Here is a 17,946-nt window from a genome sequence, read left to right as displayed (position 1 = left end):
ATGACTAAAGGTAGGGGAACATGCCCTATAATGCGCCACCTAAGCGAATCGCTGATTTTCTATGTATTCCACGTACAAATTGTGTTAAAAATGGGTGCAATCGTTGAAGAAAATTGTTTTCTACAAATGCCTATGAATTTTTATTACTCAAATTGCTATAGATGCCTTAAAAACTTGATTTTTAAAAACCTTATTCAAAGCCACAGAACAAAACTGTGTTGCAAATACGCGCCGCCGTGTATTCAATACGCGCCTAGCAGCCGAACACACCCGAAAGCAGCCGAAGACCGAAAACACACCAACACTTACAGACACTTTGAATGAAAATAAAATCAAAATGGACTAATCAAAATTAAAAAAAAAATAAAAGTTGATTTTTTGGGCTGAATTAACGCTCAAAATAAGGTTTTAGACTTTTTGTTCATTTTCAATGAAAATTGGCCTTTTTGAAAAATTAATGCTATTTCCAGCCTACTACGATTGGCGCGTTATAACGAGTGCATGGGCCGTGATAAAACATACCCATAAAAATCATACCATAGCGAGTTCGGTATAATTTTTTAGCATTAAATCGTAGTTTAGATTCTCCTCTATCGATGTGTCAGAAAATACTGTCTTATTCATTTTTCTCTGCTTGGTGACACCTTATTAAAAGTATTTTAAAATTTAGATCGAAATGAAGAAAAACCTAAATTGTGAAATTATCACGACACAGGAGCATTTTAAGGAAAAAATTCATACTTGCCATGACCAATCACAGCCTTTAGATCAAATTGGTAATATTTTGCAGGCTTAAAATGCTTCAGATTCTTCAAAACAAGGGTGGCGCGTATTAGCCACATGGGGCGTTATATGAACTTTTCCCCTAAGTGTTTCGGCCTCAGATCCTTGATTGGTATTGCGACTATCGAGAATACCTTGCTGAATTTTTGAGTTCATAAAATTTTTCACAACCTGAAGTTCCCAGTAATTCTGTATTCCCGATTCTTTGACCGCTAAAACAAGTTTGTTGAAGTGATGTTTGAGAGGCCATGTTTTCGAAACGATCGCTGTACACATCTGCCAGAACAGATCATCCTTCAGTAACCGCATGAGGCTAGCGGATCCTTCGTCCAGGAAATCGATGGGCCCAAAATTACCAAACTGAGTCCGCTCACCGATGTATCCTATATCGAGAGCGTACCGATGATCAATCATGTAATCTATATCCACTAGGCGATAGTTCTCAACAATTTTTTGAAGGAACGGCTGTGCGAAGAAATAACATGGATTAGATGGAAGCTCCATTGACTGGTATCACTTACTTGGGGAGCGTCCATTATTGCGTAGATCCATGATATGGCACTTCCTGCTAGTAACATATTGCTTTCGGCGAAATCCCTTCCAGTATCAATAGGCTTCTCGTATTGAGGAATGGTCATTATGCTAGCAAGACCTGCACCGTATAAGTTTCCTACCATGAATCCTGCAAGCATCAGTGACGAAAAAAGAAATACGCATGATACAAGATCATTCCTCATGATAGCTGTCTGTTCCATGTAGAATCCAATGATTGTTAATACTGAATCACTGATTGATTTTGGTTCTCCATAGCCCCTGATTTGAACCCTTACTCGCTCCAAGAACCACACCGACAACACTCCGGCAAGGAATGCTAGAGCCACAGCGATCCAGAGATGCGGAGAAAAGGATAGAAAAGGCGTTCGCCATGGATCGACCAATCGAGGTTTAGGCACCAGAATAGTAACACCCGAGCGACTTATAGATTCCGTATAGGTGCAAAACATGTATGGTTGAAGCCTAGAAAAACAAAACACAGTTAAAACGGGTGAATTTCAACACAGTCATTTGTTTACCAAAAATAAAGGGCTGCTACAGCGAAATCTGTTCTACGGTTGGCAATCGCTCCCAGAATACCTGGTCCAGAACGATTGGGATAGACGTCTCCCCACAACTCAATCTCATCTAAAAACATTCGAAACACTCTAAAAATGGTGTCAAATGAACATTTTCCTTCATTTTACCGAAATAAGCTTCAATAGAGCAGTTATATCGTTGACAAAAGTGAACCAGCAGCATTGGTTCGGAACCATCGATGTACAGAGGAACATCCTCGCTACAATATTGAGGATCGCATCTGGCATTTGCTTTGTCAGGTGTCTACAAAAATTACTGTTAACAACTATTAAACGTAGTGAATCGATGTTCGAACAAACTACCGTTTTTTCGTAATAAGCGAAAGGTGGATAAACCACACTTTGTAACCGCACTGGTATGCCTCGCAAATTTCGACCATTATCGGGAAAAAATTGTTCTATAGAAATGGCATTGAATTGAACAATCGTTTTCCCTGGTAATCCGTTTCCAAAGATATCAAGTGATAAAAATTGCAACTGCTGTTCTTTGCTATCAGAAGAAACTAAAAGAATATTACGAAGATCTGAAAAAAAGGAAAAGTTACCTTGGAGTAATCAAATTTTTGATCGCTCACAACAGAAATTCAAGCATTATATGTTGCAGATCAGAAAGGCAAAGAAACTAATTTATCCCGGAATCTAAACCTTATGTGCAAAATTTTATTTCTTGGCCTAAAGTATAAACCAAAGAAGTGACTCCGACACTTTGACGACTATGAGCCATCTCGCTTACCACTTTGACTAACTCGCGTTCTCAAGAGACTGAATGTAACGGTGAAAGTATTGTGAACAAGCGACTGATCGTTAACTTATATAAATTATTTTTCTCATAATTTCCCCCTGGGTTGTTCTATATATCGTTTCGAAAGTAAAAGTAATTTTTTACCTTTCACACTGTGATGTTCCGACATTCGATGAATAAAACTATCATTGAAAGATTCAGCCATAACAATAAGCACTTTATCGCTAAATCGTTGATCGGATGCATCATGAACGTTGATAAAATTATTCAAAAACATCCAAACACTGGTCTCGAATGTAATGAACGTTTGGCAACCACTGTCAACGCCTTGTTGAAATGACTTGTCGAATCTATCATCGACTGTAATAACCATGGCAGGAAGAATTTCGCTTATCACTATCGCATCGTCTGCTGTTCGAACAATACAAGTGCAATAGTACTTGGATAGAACACCGAGCGCCAATTGATTGAGCAGCAATGCTACCGAATCCGAGGCACTGAATAATAATGTCTTATGCAGTTCCATTAGTTCTGATTTGATAGCTCGATCGGCTCAATCAGTATGGCTGTAGTTTTCCACCAGAAGGTCACTTATAAACGCATTAAAAATTATTATTTTCATATCCTTTAACGATGGGCTAGATTTATGAGGGACATAATGACGACTATTAGTGGTGATAATATTTTTAGAAAAAATCAGTCTTATTTGTTTGATTAAAAATGCATTTTCATCATTTATTAAACAAATGAATGAATGAAGGAAATGCCTTTTTCGTTTATATCTGCAACGCACATAGATCAATAGATAGAACCTACCGCTGAATGTAAGGAAAAGGCACATGGGGTAAATTGGAACAAACAAAGAGAAAACTGCTGTGATTCAATTTTCACAAAAACTGTATTTCAAACTTTAAATTATTGTGAAGAATAAAACAAACTAACATAAATTATACACTCAGTAAATTTATAAGTGTTTTAAAAGCCGGTAAATTCTCAGCTAAATTTTTCAGCTCGATAAAAATTGTTAAAAAAAACACAACGTTGCCTCAAGGAAGTCATTTGGGACCGATCATTTTCGTGATCTATTTTAATGATGTACTCTCGATCCTCGGTGGCACAAAGCTCGCATATGCCGATGACCTGAAACTTTTTCACACCATAAACGGCCAAGACGACATCAACTTCCTTCAACAGCAATTCACCGCTTTTGCTCACTGGTGCGATATCAATTGCTTGCCCTTGAACCGCAGTAAATGCTCGGTAATATCGTTTACCCGTAGGCGACATCCTCTTCATGCAGAGTACATCCTCGGAGACCAAACCATCAGCGTTATTCTTGACCGACGGCTGGAGTTCAAGACTCACACGAACTATGTTGTTTACAAAGCTTCTCGAAGCCTTGGATTCTTGTTTCGTATGGCCAAAGATTTCAAAGCCGTATATTGCCTGAAAAGTCTTATTGTTGCATAGTTCGTTCCATTCTCGAGTACGCTTCAGCTGTTTGGTGCCCTTTCTACCAGAATGGAGCAGAAAGAATCGAGGCTATTCAGCGGCGTTTCTTGCGGTACGCTCTACGACACCTAAACTGGCAAGATCCGTTTCGTTTACCAAGCTATGAAAACCGCTGCCGTCTCATAAGCTTAGATACGCTTCAAGTACGCCGAAATGCTACACGTGGTGTAGTTGTAGCGGACCTTCTAACATCTAGAATCGACTGCCCCGAACTGTTGGAGGCCATACCTCTCAGCGTACGACCACGAGGATTACGAAACCAGAACCTGCAGCTCTACGTACCTATTCGCCTGAACAATTACGGTGCTAACAGCGCTTTCATCGGCATTCTAAAAACTTTTAATCGGTTTTCCGAACATTTCGACTTCGACGTCTCAAGGAACGTATTCCGAAGAAAAATTTTAAGTGTATCTAGTATTGTGTAGTTTTATGTTGATATTAATTTTAATTTGTTAGTTATAGTGTAGTCATTAGGATCAACATGTGATCCGTTGATGTTTTAAACAATAAACAATAAACAACAAATAGTACATGAAAGGTTTCCGATTATAAACGAGTTCGAAGATGATTTTGTTTTTATAAAACATGTTATTATAAAACATGCTATTAACATGTTTTTTATAGATATGCTTATTGAAGACGACTCTTGAGTTAATCTGGAAATTCTTTGGACCCGCATCGATCTTGGTGATCGGAAACTTTATGTGTGCGTAGTGTACGTGCCTTCTGATCGTTCCAGTGACCTGGTTGTAGCCGAATCTTTTTCACGTTACCTCTCTAAAGTCAGTTCCATTTGCTCTTCTGAAGATGACATCCTCGTCATCGGCGACTTCAACATGCCTGGCTTGAAATGGTGCTTTTCACAAGGCGGATTCCTGTTTCCAGATCTGGTGCGTTCTTCTTTCAAGGCACCTTGCAGCGTCTACTAAGATGCCTAAGCACAGCGACTCTACGTCAGATAAATTACAATGAAAACGAGAACGGCAGGATGCTTGACCTCTGCTTTGTTAACGAAGGGTTCAGGATTCCGACGATCGATTTAGCTCCCGCTCCACTCGTCAAAGATGTCCTACATCACCCAGCTCTAGTGGTCTCACTCGGTGCCGCTAGGTTATATTCTCCCATTGAGAAAACGTCTTACTATAAAGATTTCAAGAATATGGATTCCGAGGCTATCTTGCGCGTTCTGGAATCCATCGATTGGGGAGTCGAGCTCGATCTTTCTGATCCCAACGCAGCTGCAGAGAAATTTACGAATATCCTTAATTACACCATCGATCGCCATTTGCCGAAACGTAGCGTAGGTGCTAATCTACGGACTCCGTGGATCACTAAAGAACTGCGGCAACTGAGGACAGCTAAAAAAACGTGCTCTTCGTAACTATAACAAGCACAAGTCGCTCTACGCTCAGAACGAATGCCGCAAATTGAACTCGACTTATAAAAAGACTAGTAAGCGCTGCTTCTAGAATTATCTTGATCGGCTCCAGCGGAACTTCAAGACCAGTCCAAAAAAATTTTGAAGGACGTGAAAAATCAGCGGAAAGAAACAGGGCTCCCGTCCCATATGTTTCTGGACAACAACACAGCTGCTTCCGACTCCGAAACTTGTGAGCTTTTCGCCGGGAAATTCTCAAGCGTTTTTACCACCGAGGGCATTTCTTCAGAGCAACTAGCCAGGGCTGTCCGGAATATTATACCTCTAGGTTCATCTTTGAATGGATTCCTAATTGAAGATGCAGCCAACTTGAAAGCGACAGCAAAGTTGAAAAATTCTACCTCTACGGGCCCGGACGGAATACCAGCAACTTTTTTGAAGCGTTTTATGCCACTTTTGCTGACTCCCATCAAATATATTTTTCAATCATCGCTTAACAACGCAATTTTTCCCTCACTGTTTCGTCATATGTTTCCTGTCCATTAAAAAAGGGACAAGAGAGATGTTAGCAACTACCGTGGAATATCAGCTCTATGCGCGATATCCAAACTCTTTGAACTGGTCGTTATGGATCCTGTTTTCTCGTTCAGCAAGCCTCACATTTCCAACGACCAGCATGGATTCATGGCTAAACGATCCACAACTACCAGCTTACTGAGCTTCACATCTTTCGTTCAAGACTGCTTTGCCAGGAAGATCCAAACTGACGCCATTTACACTGATCTCTCAGGTGCGTTCGACAAGATGAACCGTGATATTGCAATCGCAAAGCTCGGACGCTTAGGATTCTGTGGATCTCTACTGGATTGGTTCCGGAGTTATCTAACGGGACGGAAACTATCCGTTCGAACTGGTGAATCCTTTTCCAGGCTATTCCCTGCCCCCTTAGGAGTACCCCAAGGAAGCCATTTAGGACCGATAATTTTCGTAATCTACTTCAAAGACGCACTCTCGCTTCTTGACGGCGCAAAACTCGCTTATGCTGATGACCTGAAACTTTTTCACGCCATAAACAACCAAGACTTTTTACAGCAGCAATTTTCCGTATTTGCTAACTCGTGCGACATTAACTGCCTGCCGTTGAACCGCAGCAAATGCTCGGTTATATCGTTTTCCCGTAAGCGGCTCACTCTTCATGCTGAGTACATCTTTGGAAGCGATACCATCACCCGAGTCGAACACATCAACGATCTAGGAGTTATCTTCGATCAACGGCTGGAGTACAAGACTCACACGAACTATGTTGTTGACAAAGCTTCTAGAAAACTTGGATTCCTGTTTCGCATGGCCAAAGACTTCAAAGACGTGTACTGCCTTAAAAGTCCTTATTGCAGCATAGTTCGTTCCATCCTCGAATACGCATCAGCTGTCTGGTGCCCCGTCTATCAGAACGAAGCTGAACGAATCGAGGCTATCTAGCGGCGCTTCTTGCGGTTTGCCCTACGTCACTTGAATTGGCACGATCCGTTTCGTCTGCCAAGCTACGAAAATCGGTGCCGCCTCATAGACTTGGATACGCTTCAAGTTCGTAGGAACGCTACTCGAGCTCTGGTTGTGGCTGACCTGCTGACATTGAGAATAGACTCTCCCGAGCTGCTGGAGGCTCTCCCTCTTAGTGTACGACCTCGAGGATTAAGAAACCAGCATTTGCAGCTTTACGTTCCCATTCGTCTGAACAACTATGGGGCCAACAGCGCTTTTGTCGGAATCTTATTTAAAAACTTTTAATCGTTTTTCTGAGCATTTTGACTTTGACGTTTCGAGAAATGTGTTCCGAAGGAAAATATTAGACGTGTCCAGAACTGTGTCGAGTGGATTTTAATTTAAGAAAGTTATTTAGAATTAAGTTATCATTTGGATCAACATGTGATCCGTTGATTTTTTATACAAATAAACAAATAAACAAAAGCTGACTAAATATTTTACGAAAATATATCATGAGCTCTTAAAGTTTCATAACTTCAGTGTTTGTATCATTAGGCGTTTGATAATTTTATTTTCTAGCGCCGATGTCTGTTTTATGTATGCCAGGCGTACTGGGTTCGATTCCCAGTATCGGCAAGAAAACATTTGAATCCCATGAGTGACCGACAGGTAAGATGTGTTTCCTTTTAAAACTAAATATATAAGAATTTTCAATCAGTTACCAGCTGTCCAGGTGTATACGCGGATACCGGAAGACCTGTAAATAAACTAACCCACCTGATTGACTCGTTCTTCCAAAATATACTTACATCAACACACGCAATATATTCCATACATATCAGTTCATACAAAGTCAAACTGCGGTAAATCCCATGGTAGATAACCAAAAACAACAGCATAAAGCGTTCGATAGTTCGTGGTTTCTTCGAGGAAGTTATGTCTAAAAGTTAAAGTATTACAACAAAACAAATCTCTTCTCAAACATTTGCATAAATGCATAAATAGGTACATGCAAAATACAATTGTCCCTGGCCTTTTTCCTCGCCCTCCCAGATAAATGATTATGTTAAAATAAAACAGGAATGTGAGATACAGATAAAAGTATCTGGGAAGTACAGAATATGTTGTATCGTACGACCACTCCCAATTGATTAAATTGCACATCAGTCGTTCAATACAATCACTAGTTCAGAAATGTTCTATGGAAATTTAAAAAAATTATTTCATTTTAAATATATTCAGTTGAATTGGAAGTTGGAATTAGTGCATTTGTTAACAATCGCAGTTATCCATGAAAATCAAACAAAAAAGCAGTAAGGAGGTAAAAACGGGTAGATTTAACTTTAACATCTATTCTACAGATCGCATAAATGTCGAAATCCACATTTAAAAAATTTGCAGTTCAATTTAGTACACTGCGCACGATTCACTTAAAAACAAACGCTAGTAAGCCACGTTTATTACATTTCAAAAATTTCGGGTGTGTAAGCAACTTGGGAAACTTCTACGAGTTGATTTATCGAACGTTTCGCAATGTAACATTCAACTGCAAAACTAATCATCGCCAAAGTGCAACCCAAATTTAGTATCAAAAATACTCCCATCAGATGAACCAAGGTTAGTTGCTCCACTTTGATGTCATCCGTTGTTTTTCTTTCGGAGAGAATATTTCTTTGTATCTCTGCATCCAAGTATCGATGGACAGACTAAAATGTGAAAAATTTAAATTTAAAAAAAATTTTAAATTGGATTTCTCAACAAACCAGAGTCTCCCAATAGTGTTGAATTCCGGATTCTTTGATTATCAAAACAAGATCGTTGAAGCGTTGCCTATAGGGCCATGTTTTGGTGACGAGAGCGGTGCAGCTTTGCCAGAACAGATCATCTTTTAACAGCTGAAGATCGGCGGATGCCCGTTTGTCCAGAAAGTCCACCGGCCCAAAATGTCCGAATTGAGTCCGCTCCCCGACGTAACCCAAATCGTGCGCATAGCGATGTGCAACCAGCTCCTCGTCCTGCACCACCTGGTAGTTATTCACCAGAGTTTGCATGTACGACTTTTGGGAAGCAATATAGAAAATATAAATTACACTTATTCAAAATGTAGATATCTTTAAAGATCTGTTATTGAATGCGGCAACCAAGTAACCAAAAGTCACACACAGTACTTTACACATCCTCATAAGGGATGAGTGAGTATTCAAATGCTCGGAATATGTATTATATAAGTGCAATGGCTCCAGAGAGTAACTTAAAAAAAAGACTCACCTGAGGTGCGTTCAAAATCGAATAAATCCACGTAGCAGATGTTCCCGCAAATGGCATTCCACTTATGGCCAAATCCTCGGCCGTATCGATCGTTTTGCTGTACTGAGGGATTGTTAATATACCTGTCAAATTGGCTCCATACAGTATACTGATCATCGATCCTGCACAAATAAGAACTCCGTTGAGTATAAATCCTGTTATCAAACTTTTATTCCAGTAAGATCTCTGTTTTAAAAACGTTCCGATGATGGCAAGCATTGATAATGCACCTGTGAATTGTAATCCCAAAATTTGGCGTTGCGAATTTTCAATGAACCAACTAAGTACAAAACAAACTGGCAGAGTTACGAATAGAATCAACCAAATTTGCATAGAAAATGATAAGAAAATATTTCGCCAAGGCGAAATAAGCTGGGCCCTCGGAACAAGTACGCTCACTCCAGATCTGCTTATTGATACAGTAAAAGTTGCAAATTGATACGGCTCCATCCTAAGGAAAATTAGATTGATATTACCATTTGTCGGTTTTATAAAAACAGGTGAACATTACCAGAAGTAAATTGCGGCTACGGCAAAATCGGCTTTACGAGTCGCCACAGCTCCCAACATACCCTTGCCAGTGTGATTCGGGAATACATCTCCCCATAGTTCAATTTCATCTAAAATTTTTATATTTTTATCAATATACACTGAAGAGGAAAAATAGCAGATCATCTTACCAAAATAAGCCTCAATTGTGCAGTTGACTTGTCGACAAAACTCAACCAGCAGAAGGGATTCTGTACCATCGACAAAAACTGGTATATCTTCCGAAATGTATCGAGAATCATATCGGGCATTTGCCTTTTCTGAGTCCTTAAAATTTACATCAATGTTTACCTGTTTATCCGCATCCGTTTTTAGTCAATTTACTTACACACTCTTCATAATACGTGAAGGGCGGATACTTAACAGTTTGAAACCGCACCGGAACACCTTTCAAATTAGTCATTTTGTATGGAAATAAGTCTGCAGATGAAACATCTTGAAGCTCAACAATTCTCGATCCTCTGGAGCCATCACTGTAGATATTTGTGGATGCCAAACTCATCTTCTCTGAATCACTCTGTGCTATAATCATCAGTATATCTGGAAGATCTGTAGAATAGCCTTTTTATAGTAGTTCCACAACCCAGATCAAGATTTTACCTTGAATTGCAGGATGATTGCAAATACGCTTCAAAGTGTCATCATTCGGAGATTCTAACACAACAATAACTTTCTTATCGGCTGACCGTTGATCAGACAAATCGTGCAACTCCTGAAAGTAATTTAAAAAGTACATCACCGACCCCGATGACACGATAAACGTTTGACAGCCATGGTCGATTCCTTGTTGGAAATTGCTTTCGAAATCCTGATCAACCGTTATAACCATGCTTGCGATAATTTCATTAATCACAATTGAATCATCCCCAGATCTCAAGACGCACGAGCAGTAGTAATCAGAAAAATGTTTTACTGCTACATGATTTACAAGGGAAATCAGAGATGCCCCAGTAAGGTTTACTGACAGTTGTTGCAAGGGAGAACTCATAGTTAATGTTAAAATTTGCCAAAACCGAGACGAAGTAGTTCAACTTCAATTGCTTATTGATTGCATGATTAATTTATGGCAAATTATCAACAGTGCTTATTTCTTATTCATATGAATCATATTTTAAACATTAATGCGTGATGTCTATTGTATAATTTGTTGGCGTAAATTCTATAACTAAACCATTCGAATCCAGATCCATAATTTGCGAACTAAAATTTAATGATTTTCCATTGTTTATTTAATGAATTTGCAACCAATTCTGAGAATTGCAACCAATTCTGTACACTATCACTGTAAGTGTGTGAGAAAAAGCTTTAATTTTTAGTACACCCAAAATAATCCGCACGTCGTGTCTACGTGAAAAACTACATAATTATTATCCAATTGTTTTTCACGTAAATTGTACGAAAAAAATAAGTAAACGCTCCCCTAATAGGAATTTTTGCTTGGTGAATATCGCGTACAACTTACGTGAATTTCAAGTGAGTTCAACGCGATGTGATGATGGAAGCTACGCGAAGTGTGTTTAGTATTGAAATGATGTTTGAATCTTTTCTATTAATATTTTTTCGTCTCTACTTTCGGTAATAAAACAAGAAAATAAATTTAATTTTATCGCAAACATAATTTATTTAAATCTTGTGAATAATGTACCTTGTGCGCCATTCCCTTGCCACTTTAAATATACCTCCATCACCTACGAAAAAGTCTCCTCGATGCTGACGGCTCCTTCTCACGGTCCTTCCTTTTCTACTCGGCGGAGCTTCCAGAAGCTTTCTCGGAAGCTGGAAACAAACACAAATCTCAGCTTAGAATGAATTAATTTCCGACCGGGAAATCCTATAAACTTACCTCCACGCTGCCGACGCTCAGATTTGCATTGCTTGAGCTAGAGCTCCGCAGGATGAAAAGTGTGGTCTACTGGTCGACTTCCGACGACAGCAAAAAATAACAAGTAAGCTGACTGACAAGAAGCCCCTTTTCGAATAAGAATTTATTACACCTATCATCCACTTTGAATTTACGTGAAATTCATGTGTTAGTTATGTGAAAGTAAAGTAGTTTTTACCAGGGCATCCTTGATACTCTGTGGTTACACAAAACTCACGTAGAATCGATAGGCTGCAACAAAATCTAAATTTACGTGAAAAATCCCGTAGAAAAAATTTCAAAATTATTTTGGGTGTAGGTACACTGAATTTATTTAAAAATAAACATTTCCCTACGGGTTTATATTGGACGATTTTTTAAACAATATTCTATTTTGGGAAGGATGACAACTTGCTGTTGAACTCCTTGAAAAGAACCGATATTCTAGAAATGATAATAACAAGTCCTCGACCTTTCTGATTTTTTTTCCAAACAATCCAAGTTGGTAAATTGATTCGGGCGTGGATCTTCAACAGAATCATTAACCGCAATAATAGAAGACGGTACGAAAAATTGGAACAGCTTAAGATCTTGACAATTTCCAAAACGAATCGTTGGATCCAGTTTAAGTGTGTTTGAAGCAAGAAGTGGTCACACTAAATTGTGTGTAAATCGATTATTTGTTTACTATTGAAATCAAAGTATCTTTCTTATTGAAGTTAAAAATGTAAAAAAACGAAGAAAATAAAAGATTTCGGTCAAGTCGACCTAGTCCGGATCGTTTTTAAGCTTCATGCACGGTTGTAAACGATATTCTCAACTTAGTGGCGACAACTCGTACAGAGAGATAGGAGTTTCGCTTGAAAGTGCTAGCCACTCTTCTGATCGTCACTACGGCTGCCGGATTTAGATTTCCCCAGATCCAGGCTTTCTAGTTGTCGAAATATGTTCCCCGAACACTTTTATTACTTCGGTGATGGTTGATTTCGTCACACTAAACGATTTTGCTATTTCTGCGTGCGTGCAGTTTGGATTTTCACGACGCATGTACAAAACTCTGATTCCCCAAGCAACCAAAAGTCACATATTTACTTGAATGAAAGCATTGAACGTTACATATTGGCTGACAAAGAGAATCAACTGCCCAATTCCCTTCGGTGAACTTTATGTACTCATTAATGAACTTGAAAGTTGCAAAAGTGATTAATATGTACGTTTTATGTGGCTTGTTTTGCCCAATTCCCATTAGTGAACTATATGTACTCATTAACGAACTTGAAAGCTGCAAAAGTGATCTATACGTACGTTATACGGGACTTTAGTCACATAAAGGGCACAAAAGTGCTCAATACGGGATTTGGTAAGTCACATAATGGGCACAAAAGTGCTCAAATGGGTATTGATAAGTTACAAAAAGTGCATTGATGTGCTTTCAAAATCAAATCACCTCTTCGAGGTTTAGATTCAGTTAGAACAACATCTAGGCGTGGTCTCGTGGTAGCGTGTTCGATTCTCACCACGAAGGTCGGGGTTCGATCCCCAAGCCGGGCAAGTTTTTTTTCAATAAGTAATTTTGTACTTGAGTGACCATTCTGATGCGATATATGTAGGAAATGTAGGAAAGAAGCATTTCAGAAATTTGTCGAGTTTGAAATCCGCCGCGTGGCATCATGGCGGCACCGGTACAGAACACAGTAAATAATCAAGTGAAGGTGATATGAATCGAAGCCAACGGTTCAGTTGATATAGAGAGAGATTTTTTTGCTCATTCTGTGATTTTTCGGAAGCTGAATTAAGAGGCCGCTGGAAGCTGAAATTAAGATCATTAAGACTTGTTTTGGAACTTGAAAGCATCAATAAGAACTTAAATTTTGAGCTGCATAGAACGTACTTCATATCAATGATAGGGCTGTGTAAGCGTGTTTGTACCTGTTTTATGGGAATTTTGGTTGCTTGGGTCGTAGCACCTCTTGCTTGGACGCCATTTTCCAAATTAAAAACTTATGTCGAAAACCAAATAGAAGCATGGTTCAACACACACACCAATAAAATGAGGGATGTTCAGGTTTTTTATAAGAATGATTAGAAAAAATACTTCGAATTTACCACTTTTTGATCCGAACACCCTTTAACTGATCTAACACACTTCATATTTTTGTGAGAAAAAGGTTGATTTTTTGTTCAAATCGCACAAAAAAGGGATAAACAAGACAAAAATATCATCAATTTTGGATTTTAAATCGTCAAAAAAGCCCGTTGAATTTTACTTTTTGCTGTTTTGTAAAATATAGTTAGTTACTACAAACACATCAGTGCAAATTTTTCTCATATTTTTGTGATTACCAACTTTTAAAAAAAAATGAGAATTTTTGGAAAATTCTATACATTTGCCAGTTTTTCCATAACTATTTTTCGGGGCTTCTTACTAATACGTTAAAATACGTTCGTCGCCCAAAAAAAATCTCGGAGCGTGAAAGTAAAGCTAGAGAGCTCTAGATTTCCAACGCATAGTGAAACTGAGCAGCTATCTTGAGTAAGAGAGCTGTCACCCATTTATGGGTCCCATGGTGACGAACGTGTTAAAGAGAGCGGAACGGTCTGCCTTATATCCAGGGTTGGCATCATTCAACGTCATTAGTCAAATGACTGTGACTGTTGAGCCTCTTGGTCCGTCAAACTCATTTGACTGTTCCTTAACGACCAGTCACTTCGTTTGCCAGTCATTCATTCCCCAGTCATTTGAAGCTAAAAGAATTACCTAGTCAAGCAATCGCATTCAAACGACCGATGACGAAAAAGAAACGCATTTATTATTATTGTTGCTTCTGCCAGCAAGCCCTTTTTCGGTTTTTTATTGCTATTGTTGCTCTTTGCCAGCAAGTCGTTCAATTAGTTGTACCTGCCGTCAGCAGCCGATCGAAGGGTGAAGAGATTTGCCAGTCACTCTCAGGAGAAATTTGATCATGTGTAGGAGCTTCGCCAGTCGCATGACGGAGAAATGTTGATTGCTGTCGTGCTTTATCCGCCATGCGAGTAGTGAGACTCCGTCAATTGAGTACGGTGCCGGTCGTTTGATGAAACAAAACTAGTCGGGTCAAGCGTGACGGGCGAAATTTACCAACCCTGCTTGTATCACGTTAGCCGCCCAAAAAATCTCGGAGCTTGAAAGTAAAGCGAGCCTCAGATTTGCAATGCGTGGCAAAAAGTTTTTTTTTTTTTTTTTTTTTTTTTTTTTTTTTTTTTTTTTTTTTTTTTTTTTTTTTTTTTTTACAAGATGGAAATTTGACTTCAAACCACCCTATGATTCACCATGGTTTCACCCTATGATACTACATCAAGGGGTAGGCTGTGCTCGTGCACTTATACATCTCACCCTTTCCTTCTTTCTCAATTTTTCCTCAATTTCTCCTTGATCATCGTTCTGCTTTATCCTTTTCTCCTTTTTCCTCCTTCTCCTTTCCCTCTATCGCCAACTTCAGACTGGTACGGAAGGAAGACCCCGAAACGTGTGCCGGTTAGGTAACGCTTTCGTAATAACTCACGGCCGTCACAGCATCCACTATCCCGGGGACCTCGAAACGTGTGCCGGTTAGGTAACGCTTTCAAAGTAACTCGCGCCCGTCACAACCACTTCCGCAGGATTTCTAACCACCAAGGCATGGCCGATTGAGAAACTACCAAGCTAGAATCCCGACACGACCACCCCGAATGGTATCTCCGCTTCCTTTTACTGCAGGAAAGATCGTAGCTGAGTACGTGAGACCTTTTTTTTTTTTTGTTTTTTTTTTTTGTTTTTTTTAAACAAGATGGAAATTTGACTTCAAACCATAACAGCCGGGTGTTTGCTGCCGTGTGTGGGTTCGTCCGACTAAAACCACCTTGGGCTTCGTGTGCCAGATGTGCCCCTTGGTTTCACCCTATGATACTACATCAAGGGGTAGGCTGTGCTCATGCACTTATACATCTCACCCTTTTCCTCTTTCTCAATTTTTCCTCAATTTCTCCTTGATCATCATTCTGCTTTATCCTTTTTCCTCCTTCTCCTTATCCTGAGACCTTTAAGTCCCACCACACGTATGAGTCCAGATTAGGGTTATACCGCGCCCTAAGATCGCGTTGCTTTTGAATTGAAGTGTCATACGAGGCCCAAGACCTTCCATTAGCTTGTCAAATTTGGTTGACTATCTCGCTCTCTCCGTTCATCATCTTTCCTAATTCTTATCAGATCGCGCATGATTTGCGAGATTTCGTCGACTATAGCACGCCACGACTGTTCGTCGCGACACATTTCACTCACTATGTTTGCAGCGTTCAGATTTTGAAGTTGTTGACGCCTTGAATTGAACCTGGGGCAGACAAAGATAGCATGCTCTGCCGATTCCTCCGTCTCTACGCATTCCGGGCAATAAGGCGAGCTGATAAGCTTAAACCGATGAAGGTATTGCTTAAAGCACCCATGACCCGAAAGGAACTCCGTCAGGTAGAAGTTGACCTCTCCATACTTCCGATTTACCCAGTCTGAAAGTCTCGGGATTAGCCTATGCGTCCATCTTGCGTTGTTCGATGCGTCCCATTGCTCCTGCCACTTGAGCATTCACGCTGCTCGTTGAATTTTACGCACTCCTCTAACAGCTCTTGCTTTGTAACATTCCATATCCTCCGCCAGAGTTATGTCGATGGGAATCATGCCCGCGATGACAAAAGCTGCATCTGCTGATATGGTCCTGTACGCACAGGAAACTCGCATGGCTATCAACCGATGTGTGCTCCGTAATTTGGATCTGTTGCGCTCTACCTCTATCGCGGAGCTCCAGGCCGCTCCTCCGTATCGTAGTTTCGACAGTGCTACGCTCGCAAGGAGACGTCTCTTGCTACTCATTGGACCATGGCAGTTCGGCATTATCCAGGCCAATGAATCGATGACTTTCGATGCACTTTCACAACAGTATTTGACATGTGCACCAAAACTTAAGCGATTGTCGACCAAAACTGAGCTATTATCTTGCATAAGACAGCTGTCTTCCGTTTCTGGGTCCCATGGCGACGAACGTGTTAAAGTACTATGGCCTTGGCGTAGGTTTTGTCGTCCATTACAACGCAATCAAACTTTGTAAACAATGTCGTATAGAGCTTCCGAGATATTTTTTTTCCGTAAGGTTTCGCTTATCGTTGCGATTTGGAGTCAATCACTACCTCCTTATGAGTCGACAGTCCGGAACGTTTTTTAGCTTCATGCACGGTTGTAAACGATATTTCCAACTTATTTGCGACATTTTCAACGGAGATATTGGGGTTGCGCTTGAAAGCGCTAGCCAATCTCCTGGTCATCACTGCGCTACTTTTCTAGCTCAAATATGATCTTTGATGTGAATTTTTTTTTCATTCTATTCTTCAAATCAAGCATATTTATTTCGAATTTTTATTTTATTTTTTTTAATATGTCAGAAACGAAGTTACTGCCTTGAAATCGCACTCAGAGTTGAGGTTCCAATTTTGGAATTTTGTTATTATTATTATAATTTCTTAGAGACCTTTTAACCACCAGGGTCATTTGGATCTGTTTCGGAATATTGATTCAGAAAAAGATATAAAATTTCTTAATTTTGATTTAACAATATTTAAAAAAAAAATAGGCAAATTAAGCGCAGAATAATAATTATTTTTTGATGTGAATACAAATTAGATATTCGAGTAATCATCTAAAATTCGGAATTAAATTCAGAATTCAGTTAGATCGAAACTTCGAATTCAAAATTCAGGATCACAATTCGTTGGTTTTTTTTAAAATTACGGCTACATATATCGGTAAATCTTATACCACTGACCTAGTGCTTATATTTTTCAAAAATAGTATAGACGAATAAAAGGTTCGAAGAAAATAACATCTTAATAAGAGTTAAGTATTCAACATTCAGAAATAAGAATCCAGATTCAAAAACTATATCAGAATACAAATTTCAGAAACCGTAGGGAAGAGTGGGGATACTTGATCCCCTTTTCTTATTTTCACCATATCTTTTTGGAAAAATTTAGCAACTCGCCGTCTTTGACATTTTCTGACAGCTTGTAACTTCAAATTTCTGTGCTCCAAAAATAAGAACGATACTTGAACCCGTTGATGAACTAGAAGCATTTTCGTGGGAGTAAAAAAATTACGATTTTTCTGAAGTTAAGGGAGACTTGATTCCCTATTGAA

The 17,946-nt window shown here is 39.4% G+C and overlaps 1 protein-coding gene across 1 annotated transcript; it reads right to left on the bottom strand.

The window, feature by feature from the left end:
* Positions 1 to 4: 4 nt before the first annotated feature.
* LOC129753115 (uncharacterized) lies at positions 5 to 10,491 on the bottom strand. The gene is made up of 13 exons (XM_055748917.1): positions 10,218 to 10,491; positions 10,021 to 10,156; positions 9,852 to 9,960; positions 9,302 to 9,791; positions 8,797 to 9,090; positions 8,498 to 8,739; positions 2,803 to 3,155; positions 2,220 to 2,440; positions 2,025 to 2,160; positions 1,857 to 1,965; positions 1,305 to 1,800; positions 859 to 1,248; positions 5 to 25 (listed from the first exon to the last, which is right to left on the bottom strand). Exons 1-13 carry the CDS (start codon positions 10,419 to 10,421, stop codon positions 5 to 7), a joined length of 3,201 nt encoding a protein of 1,066 aa, XP_055604892.1. The 5' UTR covers positions 10,422 to 10,491.
* Between the last annotated feature and the right edge of the window lie 7,455 nt (positions 10,492 to 17,946).

Source organism: Uranotaenia lowii, chromosome 3 (genome assembly GCF_029784155.1).
Source record: "Uranotaenia lowii strain MFRU-FL chromosome 3, ASM2978415v1, whole genome shotgun sequence".
NCBI classification, from domain to species: domain Eukaryota; kingdom Metazoa; phylum Arthropoda; class Insecta; order Diptera; family Culicidae; genus Uranotaenia; species Uranotaenia lowii.
The sequence above is the reverse complement of the archived record's forward strand: the minus strand, read 5'-3'. Positions and strand labels throughout refer to the sequence as shown.

Coding starts and splice junctions, on each gene's coding strand:
- LOC129753115 (XM_055748917.1), bottom strand. CDS start 10,421: ATGATTATAGCACAGAGTGATTCAGAGAAGATGAGTTTGGCATCCACA. Junction 10,157..10,217: donor TCACGTATTATGAAGAGTGT/GTAAGTAAATTG, acceptor GTAAATTTTAAG/GACTCAGAAAAGGCAAATGC. Junction 1,249..1,304: donor CAATAATGGACGCTCCCCAA/GTAAGTGATACC, acceptor TTCTTCGCACAG/CCGTTCCTTCAAAAAATTGT.